The following is a 23202-nucleotide window of genomic DNA, read 5'->3' on the forward strand; positions in this document are numbered from 1 at the left end:
TCTTTCTTTCTCTAATTTCTTAATCCCCAGCTCCTCCCCTCAGGAACCAGTCATTTTTTCTGTGTGGGATGCGGAAAAAAGAGAAACACCACAAGTACCTGTACAACTATCAGCCGATTTCTCAACAGAAACTATGCAGCTAGAAGGGAGTGGCAAAAAATATTCAAAGTGATGAATAGCAAGAATCTACAAGCAAGATTACTCTTCCCAGCAAAATTATCATTCAGAATTGAAGGTCATTTAAAGAGCTACACAGACAAGAAAAAAACTAAAGGAATTCATCACCACCAAACCAGTATTATATGAAATGTTGATGGGTATTCTCTAAGAAGAAGAAGAAAAAGGTAAAGTTAAAAATTATGAACAACCAAGTGATAACAAATATGTATCTATCAACAAGTGAATCTAAAAATCAAGTGATTAAAAAATCTGAAGAACAAAATAAACTTGTGAATATAATAGAATTAGGGGCATAGAAAGGGAGTAGACTGACAATTCTCGAGGGGAAGGGGCCGTGTGGGGTACAGGAAGAGATTGGACAAAAATATCTATGGAAGGGGACAATGGGGAGGGGGGGTAAGGGCATAGAGTGGGGTGGAAACCAGGTGCAGGGGAGCAACAGGGAGGGAGGGGGAGAAGAGGTACAACTGTAATAATCTGAACAATACTTATTTTAAAAAAAGATTTAAACTTGAATACCTTCTTATAAAAAATCTGTGCTCAATAACCATTATACTCATAAAAAAAGACAAAGTAACTAAAAATATACATTTAAAAATCAGTTATTTCTGTAAGAAATAATTATATCTTATTTTGCTTAGCATATTAAGTAAAACAAGAAATTAAATCACTATTTTAAAGATCCCACACTGTGAGGTCTCTGCACTGTTTAACTGAATTATAGGAATACGATGTAAAGAAAAGTATTTTACCCAAACCTATAAAAAGAGACATTAATATCACAATACCTAATTAAGTAATGTGTCTAATAGTATTCTTGAGATCTATAAGAATATTAAAAAGTCCAGTTTTTTCACTAGAAGACATATTTTAAAATCTAACAAGTAATTCTGAAGCATGCTAAAAATAACTAAGAAAACACAAATATAATTTATATATGGAGTGAAATATAAAATAAAGCAAATGAAATTTAAGACATATTTTGCAAATGTAATTCTCAAAATTAGTTGTATAAAAATAGCTTTGTGTAATTTCAAAGAAGAGTCTATTAAAGCTAACTCACTTCTTAGTATATGAGATTCAAGAATAAATTCTCAGAAAACCAGGAGACAGGGATGTTTTCTTAATAACTTTTTAGTTTATATAATAATTAGCATTCTTACATTTTCATAACTTAAGCAATGTTGTCTGATATATTCTGCTAAAATAAAAGCCTAACTTACTTTGTCCTTTAATATTTGTTATTTATTCTATTACAAGTATTCTACTAGATTTAGAATTTTAAAGATCACAGTGACATAGTCCTTATCCTAACTGGACATTCACTTTGTGAAAACGACATGTTCTAAAATGTCATTATTGTCACCACAGGTTTTTTTTAAAATATATTTTATTGATTTTTTACAGAGAGGAAGAGAGAGGGATAGAGAGTTAGGAACATCAATGAGAGAGAATCATCAATCAGCTGCCTCTTGCACACCCCCTACTGGGGATGTGCCTGCAACCAAGGTACATGCCCTTGACCGGAATCGAACCTGGGACCTTTCAGTCAGCAGGCTGACGTTCTATCCACTGAGCCAAACCGGTTTCAGCACACCACAGGTTTTATATAGTTATTATTTCTGTACTTATTTTTACACATTTCTATACTGTGGTGATATTGATTTTGATACACTGGCCGGGATTAATATAATTTCCCTAAGCCAAAAAAGAGAATGAGATGAAATCAGCTTGCTAACTATAGATTATCAATCAAATCCTTCTAGGGGTGCAGACCCTGGTTGACTCAGGGTGCATCAAATCCAACTGCAGGTTTTCAGGTGATTTTTATTTCTTTCTTTTTTTTCCCCTTTGGTTATATTTCACATGCTATATTAATTGGAATTTAAGTTTAAACCTATTATATAAATTTTAATGTTTTGCGATAGATGTCACCCTCTAAAATGATACAGTCTTTAAACTGGTGATCTGGAATTAGTCATCTACCTTCCTGTCAATCTGATAAAACAATTTGATTTGTTAGTTGTAATAAAGCTTATTTTAAAGATACTTTCTAAATTTTTTGAGATCTACATTACTTTTTTTTTTAGATATATTTTATTGATTTTTTACAGAAAGGAATAGAGAGAGATAGAGAGCTAGAAATGTCGATGAAAGAGAAACACGGACCAGCCGCCTCCTGCACACCCACCACCGGGGATGTGCCCGCAACCAATGTACATGCCTCTGACCAGAATCGAACCTGGGACCCTTCAGTCCGCAGACCGACGCTCTACCACTGAGCCAAACCTGTTTAGGTGAGATCTACAGTTCTATCTAATCACATCATTACCATTTTTCTTTTTGGACTTTTTGTACACGTACATTAACTTTCCTTCTTAGAGCATCAATTAACTCAGAGTTCTTCATTCCAATTAACCATAATTATTATGCTACTTTAAAAGCATATATTTTTGTTGAATTGGTCAGACAGTACGTCAGTTACTTTATCATTTCAGAAACTCTATGAAATCCAGTATCAGAAGATCCAACCTTATCATGGCTGTTCTACCTAAGATGTGAAATCAGCAATTATACACTAAACTTGGCTTTGTTTAGTGTATAATATCATTACAGACCACAATCTGGATACTAAAAGCATGCAAGTGAGTATAGATAGTACGTGAAAATGCTGCTGTACTTGCTATTGAGCCACTTTTCAGGAAGATTAATAGAAATGCATGTGTATGTATTCTTATTTTAAGGTTAGGAATAAATAATGAGTTTTCAAATTCAACTTATTATATTGTTATACTTTACTTTTTTCCTAATATATAAAAACCCTGGGTCTGTCACATCCACAAGGACTTGAGGCTGAAACTAATGCCCAGGCTGCAGGAGCAGCAGGCTCTGCTGGGTGGGGACTTGTGACAGTGGAGGAGACCAGGACAGGGGAGGTGGGGCGACACTCACTCTCACTCACAACCACACACATACACAGACACACACAGCATCCACCAGCTCACAGCCTTTTCTCCCTTTCTTTTCTTCCCTTCCAGCTGGCTCCAGGAGTCACTCTCAGAATGAGGAAACGAAACAGAAGGCCTGAAGAGGCCTGGATGCAAGGGAGGGAGGGCAGAGGGTGGAGCAGCCCCCATTGGCCCCACCCACTCCCAGCCAGGAAAGAGGAAGAGGGAGACATGGATGCAGGGAGGTCTGGAGGACTGCTGAGAAAAAGAGAGACAGAGACTGGGGGAAATCAGGCTGGCAGGGAAGGACATTTGGGGCAACCAGGCTGGCAGGGGAGGGCAGTTAGGGGTGATCGGGCTGGCAGGGGAGGGCAGTTAGGGGTGATCAGACAGGCAGGCAAAGGCAGTTAGGGGCAATCAGGCAAGCAGGCAGAGAGGTTGGGGCAATCAGACAGGCAGGAATGTAGAAGCTGTTAGGAGTGATCAGGCAGGCAGGCAGGTGAGCAGTTAGGAGCCAGAGGTCCCAGATTACAAGAGGAATGTCCCCCTGCTGGATTAGATCCCAATGGGAGAGGGTGCAGGCTGGGCTGTGGGAACCCCCTCCCATGCATGAATTTCATGCACCAAGCCACAGTTTTAATATAAAGTTTCATTGTTTAGGAAGACTTTCTACCATATTGACACTATAGATAAAAACAAGCAGGTCAGAAATTCATGTAGGCAATAGATATAGATTAGATAGAGATAGAGATAGGGATAGGGATAGAGATAGAGATAGAGATAAAGATAGAGATATAGCAATAGAGATAGAGATTAAAAAAATATACAGACATCATCAACCAAAGCAATTAGTAGGAAGACACCAAGATAGAAAAACAAGTTAATTAATATTAGAGACTAGCATTCAGAACTCTGATATTTTAGCAAAGATGACTTTAATGCTTTCAACTTGAAGGTATATTCTGACATTTTTTGCCTTACACACATATACTAAGGAAACTGCATATTGTATAACTACTTATCAATGATAAGACATAGAACAAATAATTTAAACTGAGTCTCAGTTTGTTTGTTTAAAAAAGCAATAAAAATACCAGTTTCATAGGATTGTTTCAAGGATCTAAAATAATATTGTAAAGAACTTGCCAAGATGACTACAGTAGGAAGTACCCAAAAAATAAATAATTATTAGAAAAATAAATGAGAATCAAGATGTCCTATATAATTTAAGACTATCTGTTAGTGAGTACTTATTCATCCCTGTACATAAAATATTAGCGCAATAAAAAAAGCAAAACTCTGTGCAAAGCAAATCACCTAATCCATACTCAAAGAAATGTCCTTGGACCAATATAAAAATTGGCAAATAAATGTACATGGGTAAATTTGGATATAAAATATAAAACTGCAATTGTTTTTTTATTTTCTAAAATGATTACTGGCTTTGTAGGTTAATTAACCAACAATGGATCCTAATTCCATAGAGAGTATCCACTTCATACATTTCAAATTGACATCACACATTTTAAAATGTTTACCTCATAAAGTGTGTTGTATGTAGTAACAGTCACAGTATTTGTATGCAACATCAGCCTTTCTCCAAGAAGAGTGAAAAGACTATGGGTATGCATAATTTCAACTTTTCTCCTGGAGAAAAAGAGATTAAAAACAAAAAGCAAACACCACACAGTGATAGAAAATACATTAAATTTTCTATTTCAGGATTTGAGATTTAAAAAAAATACAATCTTTAAGTAGATACACAATTATATAAGTAATAATCTTTATTAACTTCCACCTACAAAAAAGAATTTATAGCACAGATATTTCCTAAAATTCCAATAATACTACTTAAACATTTCTCAAAATATCTTGCAAACTAAAATGTGAAATATAAAAATTTATATTATATAGAATTATAAAATATTATGTATATGTTAACAGCTATCATTTTCAAATTTCTAATAACTATTTAGGAGCTCTTTTTATTAGGTTAAGATTTTTGGATTCCCCTAACAGAGACCACAGAATTTTTAAATCCTTTCTATTCAAATGGAAGTATATAAAATAGTCTATGACAAACTTTAATATCAAGAACTTAAAATTGTAGTTAAAAATGAATATTCTAGCTTAAAGTGGAGATTACAAAACTAAAAAATTGACAGAAGTGAAGCAGATTCATTATTGCTTGTACTCGTAGTCTGCCATTGGATTAAAAAACCAAATAAACAAACGAACAAACAATACTTTCTATATACTTACTACTGACTCATTCAAATGCCCTTCTACCCTAATCCATAATGAGGATAGAAGGCACTATTGAAGGCCTCCTAGAACACATAGCTCTAGCTCAGGGAATTATTACAAGCTTCTCATTTACTTCACTTTCTTAAAATCCAAGCTCTGGGTCTTCTTGGTTCCCAACCCAATGTATTTCACTTCTTACCTTGATTTCCCATGGTACCCTGTTTAGATTTGGCAACTATGACATAAAATGACTAGATAATTACCAAATTCTTGTTGCTTTCTTCCTGGGCCTGAGACCACAGCTATACACTATAGTTAGGTGTGACCATTTAACTAAAGACTGCGAACAGGAAAGTTCATATACTCTGATTTCCTTCTTCACAAACCAAATGAGTTATTTTTTGTTTTTTTGTTTGTTTGTTTGTTTTTGATGGTCATAGAAATAACTCTTGTAACAAATTCAGAGAGTAAGTTAGAACAGGAAAAAAGAAAAAAGAAACCTATAACTCTATTAACTCAGAGATAGTTTTAAATACCAGTTTATGTTATTCTAGATTACTAAGAAGATGACACAAATATAATGATACACAGGCAGTGAAAATAACTCTGTATAAGGTAATTTGTTACTTGTGTCCCATAAATCAATATATTAAATTTTGCCCGAGCCAATTTGGCCCAGTGGATAGAGTGTTGGCCCATGGACTGAATGATCCCCGGTTCAATTTTGGACAAGGGCCCTTACCCAGGTCAGGGCATATGGGGAGGCAACCAAACGATGTGATATAAAACACATTGAATTTTCTCACATAGATGTTGCTCTATCTCGGTCTCTCCCTCTCCCTTTCACTCTCTTTAAAAATCAAGCGAAATATATTCTCTGGTGAGGATTGACAACAAAAAAACACAATTTTTTTTACTGTCATTAAATATAATTGATAAAAAGAAAGTAGCATAATAATCTAGTCACTACTGCTGACTGTTATTTATAAAAATTTCTACCCAAAACTTGGTGCCTTTATTTTTATTTTTGGGCATATCCATGATTATTCCCTTAGGACAAATTCCTGTAACTGAAATGATTTAGTAATAGCTATTAGATATCATTTTATTTTTTGAGACCTTACAGTTAAAAACCTCTCGAAATATGTACATTCAAACTTCCACTGTCAAAGTATAAATGCATTTTATAAGCAGTTTCAACAATTATCATGTTTCCCCGAAAATAAAACATCCTCGGAAAATAAGACCTACTTACAGGTTTCCTTCTGAGTGAAATATAAGGCATCCCCCTGAAAATAAGACCCCCCTAGGCTCTGTCTCAGAATGAAAATTAATTTACCGTAAACTGGTGGCTAGGGCCGCCCCTACTGGCATCTAGCAACCAGTGACCTGATGTCACTGCTGTGTGGAGGCAGAGCGGAGGTCGGAGTGAGCTATGAGTGTGGGGCTGGAGAGAGGAGGAGACTTTCGCAGATGCGTGTACAAGAACAGGAGGATTAGAGTGGACAGGACATGGCGAAGGTGGTGAGTGCTGGTCTGTCTCTGGTGACACTACCTGATGCTCGCAGACGCCCTCATGATGACTGAAGGTTCTCAGTCAGTGGCAGACCTTGCTCCAGCCCAGATCCAGGCCCCAGTAAACCCAGTGACAGGCCCCAGGCAGGCCCCAGGGGGTAAATGTCTGATAAAGGGGTAGGGGGGGATGTCTGGTGAAGGTGTTCAGTGGCACAGGGGTGGGGGGAGGGGGATCACTTAAAATGACACAGGAGGATCAGAGGGGGCAATCAAAATGACACAGGAGAATCAAAAGGGGTTACTAAAATGGTAATCCCCCCTCTGATTCTCCTGTGCCATTTTGATTCCCCCTTGTGATCCCCCGGTGTAATTTTAAGTGATCCTCCTCCCCCCATCTTGATACCCCAATTCCATTTTTTTTACCCTAGAAATGAGCACAAAAAGAAAAAGCTAGTCAGTGGAGTACAAGAAAGACTCTTGGGGCCAAAATTTTACTGCTTTCTGCAAAGAGAAGATGTTGAGTATCTGATTGGTCTGAAAATGGCTAGCAGAAAATGAACAAGTGGACAAGGGAAATGCTAAAAAGCCCAAGTGTGGATCAGGTCGGCAACCATTATTTTCCGAGCTGGAAGACCTGATCTGTGATTGGGTTCTTGACAGGAGAGCAGAGGCTTTGGTTGTGAATAGGGCTCAAATTCAAGAATTTGCCCTTGCAATGGCACCACAGTTTGACATAGCCCCCAAAGACTTCAAAGCATAACAACACTGGCTGGATAATTTCCTTCAGCAAAGTGAACTGTCTTTAAGAAGATCTACAAGATTGTTTAGGTTGGAAGATACTCAAGTTATTAAGCAAGCACTTGCATTCAAGTCCTTTATTGATGATGCTGACTTCTTTAAATAAATACAATCTTTCCAACATGATTGCTATGGATGAAACTGCAGTGTTTATGGGCCAATCATCTCAAACAACAATTGAATAGCGAGGTGCCTCCTTAGTGTACATTCCCTCCACTGCTTATGAAAGTGCACATGTTTCCTGAATTTTGGCAATTCGTCTGGATGGCACTAAAATCCACCTTTAATCATTTCTAAGGGCAAGATGGAAAAGATTGGACATGTTTTGGGCATTTTTATTTTTGAAACTGAAAAAGCCTGGGCCACACAAGCAGTTATAAGGAAGTGGGTCAATTTAATGCAGCCGCTTGTTATGCAAGGGAGGCAAAGAGGTCTGCTAGTCTGGGATGTAGCCAGCACTCACCACGCTAAAGACATGAAGACGTTTCTTCACTAAAGAAAAATAGATCAGATAATGATTCCCGCAGGAATGATGGCCTATCTCCAGACTCTTGATATTGCAATAAAGAAGCCATTCAAAGACAATTTGCGCATGGAAATTAATGACTACATTGAAAATAGAATAGAGAGAAATCAGCGTGGAAACTTTGTGAAACCTAAACTGCAAGAAGTTGTGACTTGGGTGAAGAATTCATGGGAGAAAATCACTGATAGTTGCATTGCAAATGCACTGCGAGCAGGCTACCTTGACAAGAAGTACTCATTTAAAGACAGTGCTACTGCGAAACATGAGAGATTTGGTCCACTGACTCTGAAAGAAATGGAGTCACAAGAAATTCACCAGGAAATTCAAAAATTGGATTTTTATGATGACGTTCCAGAAGATGATGACATGATTGTCATTGAATAAATGAGTAAATTCTAGATACTGTAGGATTCACAGTTTGTCTGGTTTGTGTTCACAACTCCGTATATAGGTAATAAATTTCCTTTATTTTCATTTAACAATAAATGTGTACCGTATTCTTCATGGAAAAATAAGACATCCCCTGAAAATAAGACCTAGAGCATCTTTGGGAGCAAAAATTAATATAAGACACTGTCTTATTTTTGGGGAAACAGGGTATTAATCTTATAATAATCATGAAAGCAGTCAATGTGATATGCAAAAAATAGAATTTTAATTTACAAGAAGTGCTAACAAATGCTCACAAGTTTTTTCACCATTTACATATTTCTAAGAACTGCCTGATGCCATCCTCTAACCATTTTTTAAATCTCTGTATCACCTTTTTCTTACTAAATATAAGAATTCTCATAATATACAAGTAATTGACAAATATTTTCCACATTTTGAATTTCAAGGGTTGTTGTTGTCTTCTTGACAATGAGGTGGTTTAAGAAATATTTAAGAAATGTATATAAAACTAATTTTTAAAAATTGTGAAACTGAGGTGACTTTCTCCACCCCAAAAATGTACAATTTATTTTTAAAGTATTTATGAAGTTTAAAAAAGAAATTATGAATTAAAGAGTAAAATGCTAATATATTTTGACCAAACATTTCAGTTTTGGAAATTATTAATTTCCCATTAAATTAAAAAGAAAATTAGCTCTTCCACACTTCATGTCAGCCCCATTTTTGTGACCTACATTACTATTTTAACATCCTAAACGTTTAAAATATTCAGATTATGTTTATGTTAACATAGTTATATATTAGTTGCTAGATCCTGACCTACTTTAAATTGAGTTCCTTGATTTTATCTTCATCATTTATGATTTCATTTACTTTTTATTTTAAATTCTTTATTGTTTCAATTATTATATATACTATTATATATGTCTCCCTTTTCCCACATCGACCTCTCCACAGCCAACCCTACCCCCAAGTACATGCCATCATCCTCCTAGTGTCTGTGTCCACTAAATATGCTTCTATGCATACATATAAGTCCTTTGGTTGATGTCTTAACCACCGCTTCACCCTCGACCTTCCCTCTAAGTTTGATGGTCTGTTCCATGCTTCTGTGTCTCTGGATCTATTTTTGTTCATCAGTTTATGTTTTCATTATAATCCACAAATGAGTAAGATCATATGATATTTATCTTTTTCTGACTGGCTTATTTCACTTAGCATAATGCTCTCCATGTCCATCCATGTTTTTGGGAATGGTACAAGTTATTTTTTTTTTTTTTTACAGCAGTGTAGTATTCCATTGTGTAGATGTACCACAGTTCTTTAATCCACTCAACTGCTGGTTCGATTTTAGGGTTCTGCTCTGTTCCATCGGTCTATGTATTTGTTCTTATACAAGTACTAGGCACTTTTGAGAACAATGGCTTTGTAACACAGCTTGATATCTGGTATTGTGATCCCTCCAATTTTGTTCTTCTTTCTCAAGATAGTCTTTTTTATTCCATATGCACTTTTGAAGAGTTTGTCCTAGGTCTGTGAAATATACTGTTAGTATTTTAATGGGGATTGCATTAAATCTATAGATTGCTTTGGGTAGTATGGACATTTAATGATGTTGATACTACCAATCCATGAACATGAAATATTCTTCTACTTTTTAATATTTTCTTCTATCTCTTTTTTTAAATTTTCTTTATTGATTAAAGTATTACATACGTGTCCTTATCCCACCATTGCCCCCCACCCCCGGCCCTGCTCATTTCCTCATCCACCTGATGTCTATGTCCTTTGGTTATGCTTATATGCATGTGTAAGAGTACTTTAGTTGATCTCTCCTCCTCTCCCCTACCCTACACTGTCCCTCTGAGGTTTGACAGTCTGACAGATGCTTCTCTGTCTCTGGATCTGCTTTTGTTCATCAGTTTACATTGTTCATTACATTCCACAAATGTGATATTTATCTTCCTACAACAGACTTATTGGTCCATGAGGTCCAAAGGTTGGCAATAGCTGGTCTAGATTACAATAGGATTCTTTTTATTATCCGTAACTTCAATAAATAAATATATATATATATATATATATATATATATATATATATATATATATATATTGTGTTCAGTACTGATCATTCTGTCACATTTTCCTAAATCGTGTGCTTTTCCTTTACATAAGTGAGTTCTTTATTTCTTGGGAGTACTTTCTGTATTATTTGACTGGGTCTCCTCTCCAGAAACTCGTCATCTTTAGATACACTGTCCTCTGTATCTCATTGGTTCATCAGCATGTTTTATTAACTCTTTAGGTTCCTGATCATCTCATTTTGTTATTAGCTGACCTTTGTGAGCTCACTGCATTTATATTCTTGAAATTTATTTTATGTCAAAATATTATTACCTCTTTTTCTTATTATATGTGTTTTCTGAAGTAAATTCTTCAGTCTCTCTCATATTTGTAATGATTTCTCTATCATATTTTTCATCTTGTTTATGCTAATATGCGAATCAACCAAACAATGGAATGATCAGTCACTATGACATGCAGTGACCATCAGGGGGCAGATACTCAACGCAGGAGCTTCTCCCTGTTAGTCAATGTACTCCCACAGGGGAGCACTTGCTCAGCCAGGAGCTGGGCTCACTGCTGGAGAGTGCAGCTGCAGAGGTGGTGGTGGTGGCGGGAGTCTTTTCCACCTAGGCGGTAGCACATTAAGGATGTCCAACTGCAGCTTAGGCCTGACATCCCCCTGGGGATCTTGGACTGTGAGAGAGTGCAGGCTGGGCTGAGGGACCCCCCACCCCCACCCCCCGCACTCCCCACACTGCGAGTTGATGAATTTCGTACACTGGGCTTCTAGTATATTTTATGATATAGTATCTATTCTTAATTCTTATATAAATCATGTATCTCTCATCTTTTCTCTTTATCCATGTTGAAATTTGTTTGCTTTGGCATCTGGGGTAGTTTTCAGGGCTATGTATTTCCTGTTCTTTTTTTTTTTTTTTTAAATATATTTTATTGATTTTGTACAGAAAGGAATGGAGAGAGATAGAGAGTCAGAAACATCAATGAGAGAGAGTCATTGATCAGCTGCCTCTTGCACACCCCCTACTGGGGATATGCCCGCAACCAAGGTACATGCCCTTGACTGGAATCGAACCCGGGACCCTTCAGTCCCCAAGCCAAGGCTCTATCCATTGAGCCAAACCAGTCCTGGCTAAGTATTTCCTGTTCTATTTTATTCTGAGTTCTGAAGATTTTATTGGATAGAAAGAGAACAGCTGAGACTATGTACAGATTTTATTAGAGCATTAGTACCATTCTTTATTCTGAGACAATTTAAAAGAATATTCTCTACTACAATTCAGTCTACTTAAGGGGCTATACCTCATTCTGACAAAGAGATTATCTTAGGCTTTGGATTGATCCCCATATTTGATATAGAAAATCTTAGAATTTCAACTTTCATCACATAATGTCAGCCATAGTTGTTCCTTCTCCATGCCTCTCCCAGCAACTATTTCTACCCACCCAAATTTAGAGGCAAAATAAAATAGGGATGCTTAATAAGTTCCTATCACTCCATTTTAGGAGAAATCTAGGAATTCTACTGATTATGGAGGCATAGGAATAGGGTAAGGATACACATGAAATTATAGATGGGCATTGCTTTAAGTGATGCAGTCTACAATTCCAAATGTTTATAATGTCTGTTGTTTTTTTTGAGGGGGGGATACTGGGACATGTGGGGTGAAGAGAGAGGAGACATGGTTTGGGGTATGACTCTTCTGTACTTCCTATGTCCAATTCAGAAACTAAAGAATTTCCCATTGTAAATTATTGGTTAAATCTCATCTTAATTATGTTCCTAGCATCTAAGCATACATGTATTAATTAGTATTTGTTCTTAGGCTTGCTATTCACCTCTGTTTTATCATTTGCCTTGGTATACAGTCTATTAGACTTATCACAACAGAATGTGATAATTCTATGCACATTTTCCTAGATCATGTGCTTTTCCTAAATACATTTTTAAATCTTTCATTGACATTTTTACTCATTTGTTTATCAGAGTTAACTTTATAGAAGTTTCTAAAAACTATATTAAAACAAATTTTTTTCTAAAACTGAGTCAATAAGTTAATTCATTATAATTCTGTCTTAAAAATAATTGAGCCTTTCCATTAAAGTACATGATATAGTAGTTCTTCATTTACTATAGTTATTAAATCTTCTTCATAGTTTTTAGGAAAATTTTATTTATTTTTCAATTTATTTTCTAATAAACTGAAAATAACAGTATTTTAGGCTACTGTTTGATATATTAATAGTCTTTAGTAAAAATCATTATTTATTCAACTATTAGACTCTATTATGCTTTTTAATCTTCAACATATTAGGACAATGGGAAGGTTGACATTTTAACCTACATTTCCACATCCTTTTACTTTGAGGCTAAAATTTAAAAAGCTATATGAGTTCAACCATATCTATCAAGGATTACAGGTAAATTTCTACCAGTAATTAGAAGGAAACTAAACCAAAACACAACTATGAATTAAGGAACAACAAGATAAAACTTGAAATATCAGTACTGCCTACTAGTGAAGCAAAACAAAGTATGTACATTTACCTTTTTTATTAATAATTTGGTATTACTCTTTACATCTTTTATTTGAGGAAAATAACATGTATATGTATGGAGAAGCCATAAAATAAACATTTAAAACATTTATAACAAAATGATTTTATTACTAGGAGCTAAAAGATTACCTTTTCTATGTTGCCAAAAATTAACATATTTTCTTATAATTTTATAATCTGTCTTATGATTTTAAAATTTCTTCATTCTACATTACTCCAGTTTATTTTTTAAAAATCTTTATTGTTGAAAGTATTACATGTCCCCTGTTTTTTCCCATTAACCTCTTCCAGCCCCACTGCCATCCCTCACCCAAGGCCTTCACCGCCCTATTGTTTGTGTCCATGAGTTATGCATATATGCATACAAGTTCATTAGTTGATCTCTTCCTACCCATCCAATCTCCCTTGGCTTCTTTCTGAGGTTTGACAGTATGTTTGATGCTTCTATGTTTCTGGATCTATTTTTGTTCATCAGTTTGTTTATTAAATTCCACATATGAGTGAGATCATGTGATACTTAACTTTCTCTGACTGGCTTATTTTGATTAGCATCACATTCTCCATGTTTATCCATGCTGTAGCAAATGGTAAGAGTTGTTTCTTTTTTATAGCAGCAGAGTATTCCATTATGTAAATGTACCACAATCTTTTAATCAATTCATCCGATGATGGGCACTGAGGCTGCTTTCAAATCTTAGCTATTGTAAATTGCACTACTATAATATAAGAATGCATATATTCTTCCTGATTCGTGTATCTGATTTCTTGAGATATATTTCTCGGAGTGAGATGACTGGGTCAAATGGAAGTTCCATTTTTAATTTTCTGAGAAAACTCCATACTGTTTTCCACAGAGGCTGCACTAGTCTGCATTTCCAAAAACAGTATACTAGTGTTCCCTTTTATCCACAACCTCACAAACATTTGTCATTTGTTGATGATAGACATTCTAACAGGTGTGAGCTGGCAACTCATTGTAGTTTTGATTTGCATCACTCAAATCATTAGTACTGAGCATTTTTTTTTCATATGTCTCTTGGTCTTCTGTATTTCTACTTTGCAGAAGTGTCTATTTAGGTCCCTAGCCCATTTTTTAATTAGATGTTTGTCTTCTTTCATTAAGTTTCATAAGTACCCTATAAAATTTTGAGATTAACCCATTATCACATATCATTGACAAATATGTCTTCTCATGCAGTGGGTTCTCTTGTTACTTTGCCTCTGGTTTATTTTGCTATGCAGAAACTTTTTATTTTGATGTAGTACCCTTTGTTACTTTTCTCCTTAGTTTCCACTGTCCTAAGAAATGTATCTGTAAACATATTGCTATGAGAGATGTCTGAGGTTTTCTTGCCTATAGTTTTTTCTAAGATTTTTTCTTGTTTCCCGTCTAAATTGGAGGACATTTTATCTGAATTAAGTATGGAAATTTTTTATCCATTTTATTGGTTACTTAAAAAAAATTACAGTAGCCCTGACCAGTGTGGCTCAGTTAGTTGAGTGTCCTCCAAGCAATTTTGGGTCAGGGTACATGCCCAGGTTGCAGTAATATATGCATTAAATATAGTCTCAAAAATGTAAAATTGAATATACATCTACTAAGTTCCTTGAATACATACTCAACTTCTCTATACCATTGTTCAAATTTCTATTCAATTAGTCCAATTGACTTACTTCATTTAGAATAATAAATACCCTCTAGATCCCATCCATGTTATTGCAAATGGCAAAATTTCATTATTTTTTATGGCTGAGTAATATTACATTATATATTTGTACCACTCATTCTTTCATCATCCATTTATCAATGGTTACTTGGGTTGTACCCATATCTTGGCTATTATAAATAACTAGAGGCCAGGTGCATGAAATCCATGCATGCGGGGGAAGGGGGTGTCCCTCAGCCCAGCCTGCACCTCTCCAATCTGGGACACATCAAGGAATGTTAAACTGCCCATTTAGACCTGATCCCATTGGGTCTAAAGGGACAGTCAGACATCCCTCTCACAATCCAGGACTGCTGGCTCCCAATTGCTTGCCTGCCTGCCTTCCTGATTGCCCCTAACTGCTTCTGCCTGTCAACCTGATCACCCCCTAAACACTCCCATATCAGCCTGACTGATGTCTAACTGCTCCCCTATCAGCCTTTTCCCCAAACTTCCCTCCTCTGCTGGCCTGGCCACCAGTAACTGCCCTCCCCTGCAGGATTGATCACCTCCAACTGCCCTCCCTTGCAGGCCTGGTCCCTCCCAACTGCCATCCTCTGCTGACCATCTTGTGGTGGCCATCTTGTATCCACATGGAGGCTGGATCTTTGATCACATGGGGGCAGCCATCTTGTGTGTTGGAGTGATGGTAAATCTGCATGTTACTCTTTTATTAGATAGGATAGAGGCCTGGTGCATGGGTGGGGGCCAGCTGGTTTGCCCTGAAGGATGTCCTGGATAAGGGTAGGGATTCCCTTGGGGTGAGGGTGGCATGGGCGAGAGGCCTGTGATGGTTTTGTAGGCTGACCATGCCCCTTGGTGACCCAGGCGGAGGCCCTAGTATCTGGAATTTATTTACCTCCTACAATTGAAACTTTGTAGCCTGGAGTGGAGCCAAGCCTCCTGCTACCTCAGTGGCTCACAGCCATTTATATGAGACTTATGTACCTTCTATAATTGAAACTTTGTATCCTTGAGTGGAGGGCTAGGCCTGTCAAGGTGTGTGGAAAGCTTGGTTTCCATTGCCTGGGAAACCCAAGCCTCTCAACTGTTCTTTGTGGCTGAAGCCATCTAGGTTGGGGTTAATTTACATACTTGCCCTGATTGGCTTGTGGGCGTGGCTTGAGCAGAGTGATGGTTAATTTGCATATTACTCTTTTATAAGGTAGAACTAGGCAATGAAGACAGGAGTGCATGGATCTTTTGAATTACTGTTTTTAATTTATTCCTATAAATACCCAGAGGTAGAATTGCTGGGCCATATGGTAGTTCTATTTTTAATTTTTTTGGTGAATCTCCGTATCGTTTTCCATAGCACCTGAAGCAATTTACAAACCCATCTACAGTGCACAAAGGTTCTTTTTGGCCTACATCCTCCCCAACAATTAGTGTTGATTTATTGATGATAACCATTGTGAGATATGTAAGGGAGTAATCCAACAAAAAGAAATAACTCAGGTAAACATATACGCACCCAATACAACAGCACGCAAATACATTAAAAAACTCCTGAAGGATATCAAGGGAGACATTAACAGCAATACAATCATAGTAGGAGATTTTAATACCCGAAAATCACCATTAGACAAATCCTCTAAACAAAAAATCAGCAAAGAAACATCAATCCTAAATGACTCACTAGACCAGATGGAATTGACATCTTCAGAACATTTCACCCCAAAGCCAGAGAATATACATTCTTCTCAAGTGCACATGGGTCATTTTCAAAGATAGACCATATGTTGGGACATAGGCAAAGTCTCTCCAAATTCAAGATGATAGAAATCATATCAAGCATCTTCTCAGATCACAGTGGCATAAAACTGAAAATCAACTACAATAAAAACAATCCAAACAAATGAAACACATGGAGACTAAACAACATGCTATTAAACAAGGACTGAGTAACTAGAGGGATCAAGAAAGAAGTAAAAACATTCTGAGAACAAATGACAATGAAAACATAACAATCCAAAATCCATGGAACACAGAAAAAGCAGTATTGAGAGTGAAGTTCATAGCTCTACAAGCCTATTTCAAAAAACAAGAACTAATGGTAATAAATTACCTAACGCTAAAACTCAAGAGTTAGAAAGAGAGCAACAAGAGAAGCCCAGAGTAAGCAGAAGGAAGGAAATAATTAAGATTAGAGCAGAGATAAACAGCACAGAGACAAAAAAAAAAAAAAAAAAAAAAGGCAAAACAAAAAACAATATAAACAATCAACAAAGCCAAGAGTTGGTTCGTTGAAAGGATAAAAAAGATTGATGAACCTCTAGCCAGGCGCACCAAGAAGCAAAAAGAGAGGACTCAAATAAACAAAATCAGAAATGAAAGAGATGAAACAACAACAGACCTCGCTGAATTACAAAGAACTGTTACAAAATATTATGAACAACTCTATTCCAACAAAATGGACAACCTGGAGAAAATGGACAGATTCCTAGAAAAATATAACCTTCCAACACTCAATCAGGAAGAATCCAAACAGCTCAATAGGCTAGTAACTATGGAAGAAATTGAAGCAGTCATCTGAAAGCTTCCAGCAAACAAAATTCCAGGGCCAGATGGCTTCACAGGAGAATTTTACCAAAAATTCAAGAACTAAAACCTATCCTCCTCAGACTATTCCAAAAAATTCAAGAGTAAGGAACACTTCCAAGTCCTTCTGTGAAGCCAGCATCACCCTAATACCAAAACCAGATAAAAACAACACAATGAAAGAGAACTACAGGCCAACATCCCTTATGAATATAGATGAAAAAATACTCAAGAAAATTCTAGCAAATCGAATCCAGCAGTACATCAGAAAGACCATACACCATGACCAAGTAGGATTTATCCCAGGAATGCAAGGATGGTATAATATCCGCAAATCAATAAACATGATACATCACATTAACAAACATAGATAAAAATCATAGTTATATCGATTGATGAAGAAAAAGCATTTGACAACATCCAATTCCTTTTTTTTTGGAATTACCCCTTTATTAGACAGGAGTCTGGGGAGATTACAGGCCAAACCAACATTCTCAGCTCCTAAGATATCTCATAATATTTCCTATGCAGAATGCATCTGGAAGAAGCTTACTATGTCAATGTGAGATTATATATATTTTTTACACTTATTATTTTTTTTTATTGATCATGGTCTCACATAATTGTCCTTATTCCCCCACTCCCATCCCAAAACCCTCCCTAGATATGCACCCCCCTCAACCACTGTTGTCCATGGCCACTGGGTAGGCCCATATGTATGCACACAAGTCCTTTGCCAACACCCCTTCTTGATAAAAACTCTCAACAAGGTGGGAATAGAAGGATCATACCTCAACATAATAAAAGCTATATATGATAAACCCACAGCAAACATCATACTCAATGGGTAAAAACTAAAACCATTTCCCCTTAGAACAGGAACAAGACAGGGATGCCCAATGTCACCACTCCTATTCCACACAGTAATGGAAGTATTAGCCATTGCAGTTAGACAAGAAGAAGAAATAAAAGTCATCCAAATTGGAAAAGAAGAAGTAAAACTGTCCTTATTTGCAGATGACATGATATTATAAATTAAAAACTCAAAAGACTCCATCAAAAAACTAATAGATTTAATAAATGAATTCAGTAATGTACCAGGATACAAAATTAACACCAAGAAATCTATGGCCTTTCTATACAATTTTCAACTTAGAGAAAGAGAATAAAAAAGCAATCCCATTTACCATCACATCAAAAAAAATTAAGATACCTAGAAATAAACTTAACTAAGGAGGTAAAAAACCTATATGCAGAAAACTACAGGACACCAAAAAAAAGAGGTAGAGGAAGACGTAAAAAGATGGAAGAACATACTATGTTCATGGATTGGTAGAATCAATATTACTAAAATGTCCATACTATAGCAATCTATAGATTCAATGCACTGCCCATTAAAATACCAATGGCATATTTCACAGACAAATAAAGAACTCTCCAAAAATTCATCTGGAACAAAAAAAGACCGAAATATACACAGCAATCCTGAGAAAGAAAAACAAAGCAGGAGGGATCTCAGTACCAGATTTCAAGCTGTATCACAAAGCAACTGTTCTCAAAACAGCATGTACTGGCAAAAGAATAGACAAATAGATCAATGGAATAGAATAGGAAATCCAGATATCAAACCAAATCATTATGCTCAATTAATATTTGACAAAGGAGGCATGAACATACAATGGAGTTAAGACAGTCTCTTCAATAAATGGTGTTGGGAAAATTGGACAGATACATGCAAAAAAATGAATCTAGATCACCAACTTACACCATACACAAAAATAAACTCAAAATGGATACAGAACTTAAAAATTAGACAGGAAATCATAAAAATACTAGAGGAATCCACAGGTAGCAAAATCTCATATGCCGAAAGATCTTCTTCACTGATACTGCCCGTAGGGCAATGGAAGCTAAAGAGAAAATAAACAAATGGGACTACATTAAAATAAAAAGCTTTTGCACAGCAAATGAAACTATCAACAAAACAACAAGAAAGCCCACTGTATGGGAGAACCTATTTGCAAACGTTATCACTGATAAAGGTTTAATCTCGCAACATCTATAGGCAACTTATACAACTAATAAAAGGAAGATAATGATCCAATAAAAAAAAAATAATGGGCAACAAACCTAAATAGAATCTTTTCAAAAGAAGACAGAAAAAAGGCCAAGAGACACATGAAAACATGCTCAAAGTCACTAATTATCTGAGAGATACAAATCAAAACAACAATGCAGTATCATCTCTCACCGGCCAGAATGGCTATCATTAACAAATCAACAAATGACAAATGTTGGCAAGGATGCGGAGAAAAAAGAACACTCGTGCACTGCTGGTGGGAATGTAAACTGGTGCAACCACTGTGGAGAACAGTATGGAGTTTCCTCAAAAAACTGAAAATGGAACTCCCATTTGACCCAGTAATCCCACTACTAAGAATATATCCTAAGAAACTGAAACACCAATAAGAAAGTATATATGCACCCCTATGCTCATAGCAGCTCCATTTACAATAGCTAAGATTCACAAACAACCTAGGTGCCCATCAGCAGATGACTGGATCAGAAAACTATAGTACATCTACACAATGGAATACTACGCTGCCATAAAAAATAGGAAATTCTTACCATTTGCAGCAACCTGGATAGAATTGGAGAACATCATGCTAAGTGAAATAAGCCAGTCAATGAAATAAAAATACCACATGATCTCACTCATTTATGAATAATAAAGAAAATTATAAACTGTTGAACAAAAAGATAGATACAGAGATAATAAAGCATCAAACAGCATGTCAAATTACAGTGGGAAGGTTAGGGAGAGCTAGGGGAGATAAGAGATGAACCAAAGACTTTTGTGCATGCATATAAGAATAACCAATGAATGCAAAACTCTTGGGGGATAGGGCATGTATGGGAGTGGGGTTAAGGGGACAACTGTAAGATATGTACACATGTAATACCTTAATAAAAATGAAAAATAATAAATTAATTAAATTAAATAATAAAATAAATAAAAAAGCTTTCAACTTTTCACCAGAGTATGATACTGTCTGCAGATACATCATATAAAGCCTTAATAATATTGAGGCATGTTCACTATAGCCCCACTTTCCTATGAGTTTTTACTGTAAACAGATGTTGGATATAGTAAATTACTTTTTTTTAATCTACTGACATGGGTGCATGATTTTTATACTTCATTTTGTTAATGAGGTATATCCCATTAATTGACTAATGGATATTGTACCAGCCTTGCATCCCAGAAATTATTCTCACATGACTATGGTGTATATTCTTTTTAATATATTGATGAATTCGAATTGCTAACATTTTGTTGATAATTTTTCCATCTCCTATGCTCAACAGGGATACTGGCCTCTCTCTTCTCCTTTTGGTACCCCTAAAATGCAAATGCTGATATGCTTGATGTTGCCACAGAGGCCACTTCCTCTATTCTCATTTTTTTTAAATCATTTTTCTTTTCCTGTGGAATATTTCCTGCCACTTTGTCTTCCAGATAGTTTATTAGAAACTCTATTCAATGTAATATATTGATTTCCTCTAATATATCCTTTATTTCATTATTCTTTATTCCTGAATGTTCTTGACTGTACTTTTATGTTTTCTCTTTTTTTATGATTTTTTTTGTTTGTTTTTGTTTTTTGTCTCTCTGTTAGATTTCTCACTGAGTTCATATATTATTTCCCTAAATTCATTGAGCACCCTTGTAACCCGTGTTTTCAACTCTGTATTAGTTACACTGCCTGCCTTCATTTCACTTAATTCTTTTTCTGGAGTTTTGTCTTGTTCTTTCCTTTGAGATATGTTTCTTTGTGTCCTCGTTTTGAATGCATCTCTGTGTTTATTTCTATTTATTATATATATCTGTTATATATCCCAGGCTCAGCAAAGTGGCTATATATAATAGGTTTCCAGTGGGGCCCAGAATCACACTGTCTCTGATCACCTGAGCTGGTGCTCCAGAAGTGTCCCTTGTATGGGTTATATGTGCCATCCTGTTGTAGGTAAGCCTTGATTGTTGTTGGCACATCAGTAGGTAGAACTGACCTTCAAGCTTATCGGTTTTGAAGACTACTATAGTAGACAAGAAGTTCTGTTTGGTGCTGACCTGATAAGTAGGAATCAACTTAACAGGGTTCTGTGCCTACAGAATCTGCCTTTTAGGTATGTCATTGGTGGACCTGGGTGGGCAGTGCTATTGTTTGGTAAAATGCCAGCTACCATGTGGTGTTGTTGTGGAGCCTCTGGGAGGGCTCCAGTGCAATCCAAGGTCCACTACCACTTGTATCCACTTTGGGGCTGCTTGGTAGAAGCTAGAAAGTGAGCTGTGTTTCGTTGTCACTTGTGCTGGTCTTGGAGGCACTTGTGAGAGGGTATGCTATGAATTGAGGCCAGCTATCACTAGTACAGAGCTTTGGACCCTTTGGTGGGTACCATGATGTGACTTGAGAAGAGCTGTCACTTTTGCCAAGCTTGTCACTGCTTACTTGAAGCTCTGTTCCAAGCTAAGGCTGGCTGCCATTTATGCCAGGCTTGGGACCACTTGGTGGAATCTACAATGCAAGGTGAGACCAGTTGCCACTTTGTGCATGGCTTAGAGCTGCTTAGAAGAGAAAGAGGGCATAGCCAGGCTAGCTGTTGCTTCTTTGGGATTTGTGGACCTTTAAAAGATTTTGGGAAAGTTGCAGCATGAGCCAGGCAGGCTGCTGGTATGGAAAATCGATTGGAAAAAGGTATTGACCTAGTGTATGAGTTGTGTGGGGCCAGGTCTCAGGAAATCACCAGCACAAGGTGAACAATCTTAGCTCAGATTTGATCCCAGCTTGAGCCTGTAAGCGTGGAGGGGGAAAAGTTCAACAAAGTAATAATGATGCCTGCCCGCACTTCTGTCCCTGAGAAAAGCTACCCGAATCCGTGCCTCTGCAGCCTTCATGCTGAAGTTAATTAATTCAGATCCTCCCTGTATTTGTCTCAAGCTGCTGCCTCTGAACTGAAGCTTAAAATGAATGAGTTTGTGAATGAGAAGCCATGTATGCGCCCCTCAAAAGAATCAACTTGGTCTCTAGCAGCCCTCAATCTTACTCAGATGCTATCCCTTCTGGTTTTCAGTCAGATGATAAGGATTCCTCTTCCCAACACTGCTTGTCTGGGTGAAGAGCTACATTTGGGGCTGGGATCACTCATTTCTGAGGTGAAAACAATGCAACCAATATACCTCTTCTGATTCTTAACACACCGTGGGTGTGTGACCTGTCTGTTCTATGTCTCCATCTCTCCTACCAGTCTCCAAGTGGCTTCTTCTTTGTCTCCTTATAGAAATTTATTTATGTTAGTCCTCATGTGGTTAGTAGTTGTTCTTCCTCAGAAGCAAATAATTTATTTATTGTTTTAACATATCATAAATTTCTAATCACAATGATGTAGTCAATAGCAATTTTTTCACATTTTTATATTTTTAAATGTGCTTTCTTTACAAGTTTCAACAGATGCATCTTAGTTAGAATCTTTTATTAATATCTCATAATCGATTTCTTTAAATAAGCAACCTTTTCTCTTAATACTGAAGTATATATGTTTCTCATTCTCAGTAATCTATATACTGTTCCCTCATAAATAGGTAATTTTTTCCTACAATCCGGTTACACTGAATTAGTCTTTGTATCATTGCTATCTTTATTCC

General features: G+C 36.4%; 1 protein-coding gene across 6 annotated transcripts in view; it reads right to left on the minus strand.

The window, feature by feature from the left end:
- Window positions 1–23202, minus strand: part of NBEA (neurobeachin) — a 798235-nt gene that overhangs the window by 579154 nt on the left and 195879 nt on the right. For all 6 annotated transcript variants that reach the window (XM_036455167.2, XM_036455161.2, XM_036455163.2 and 3 more), the window contains one exon: window positions 4667–4775. In XM_036455167.2, coding sequence (XP_036311060.1) covers window positions 4667–4775 — 109 coding nt within the window. The remainder of the gene's footprint in view (window positions 1–4666; window positions 4776–23202) is intronic.

This window comes from Pipistrellus kuhlii, unplaced genomic scaffold (assembly GCF_014108245.1).
Source record: "Pipistrellus kuhlii isolate mPipKuh1 unplaced genomic scaffold, mPipKuh1.p scaffold_m20_p_3, whole genome shotgun sequence".
Taxonomy (NCBI): Eukaryota; Metazoa; Chordata; class Mammalia; order Chiroptera; family Vespertilionidae; genus Pipistrellus; species Pipistrellus kuhlii.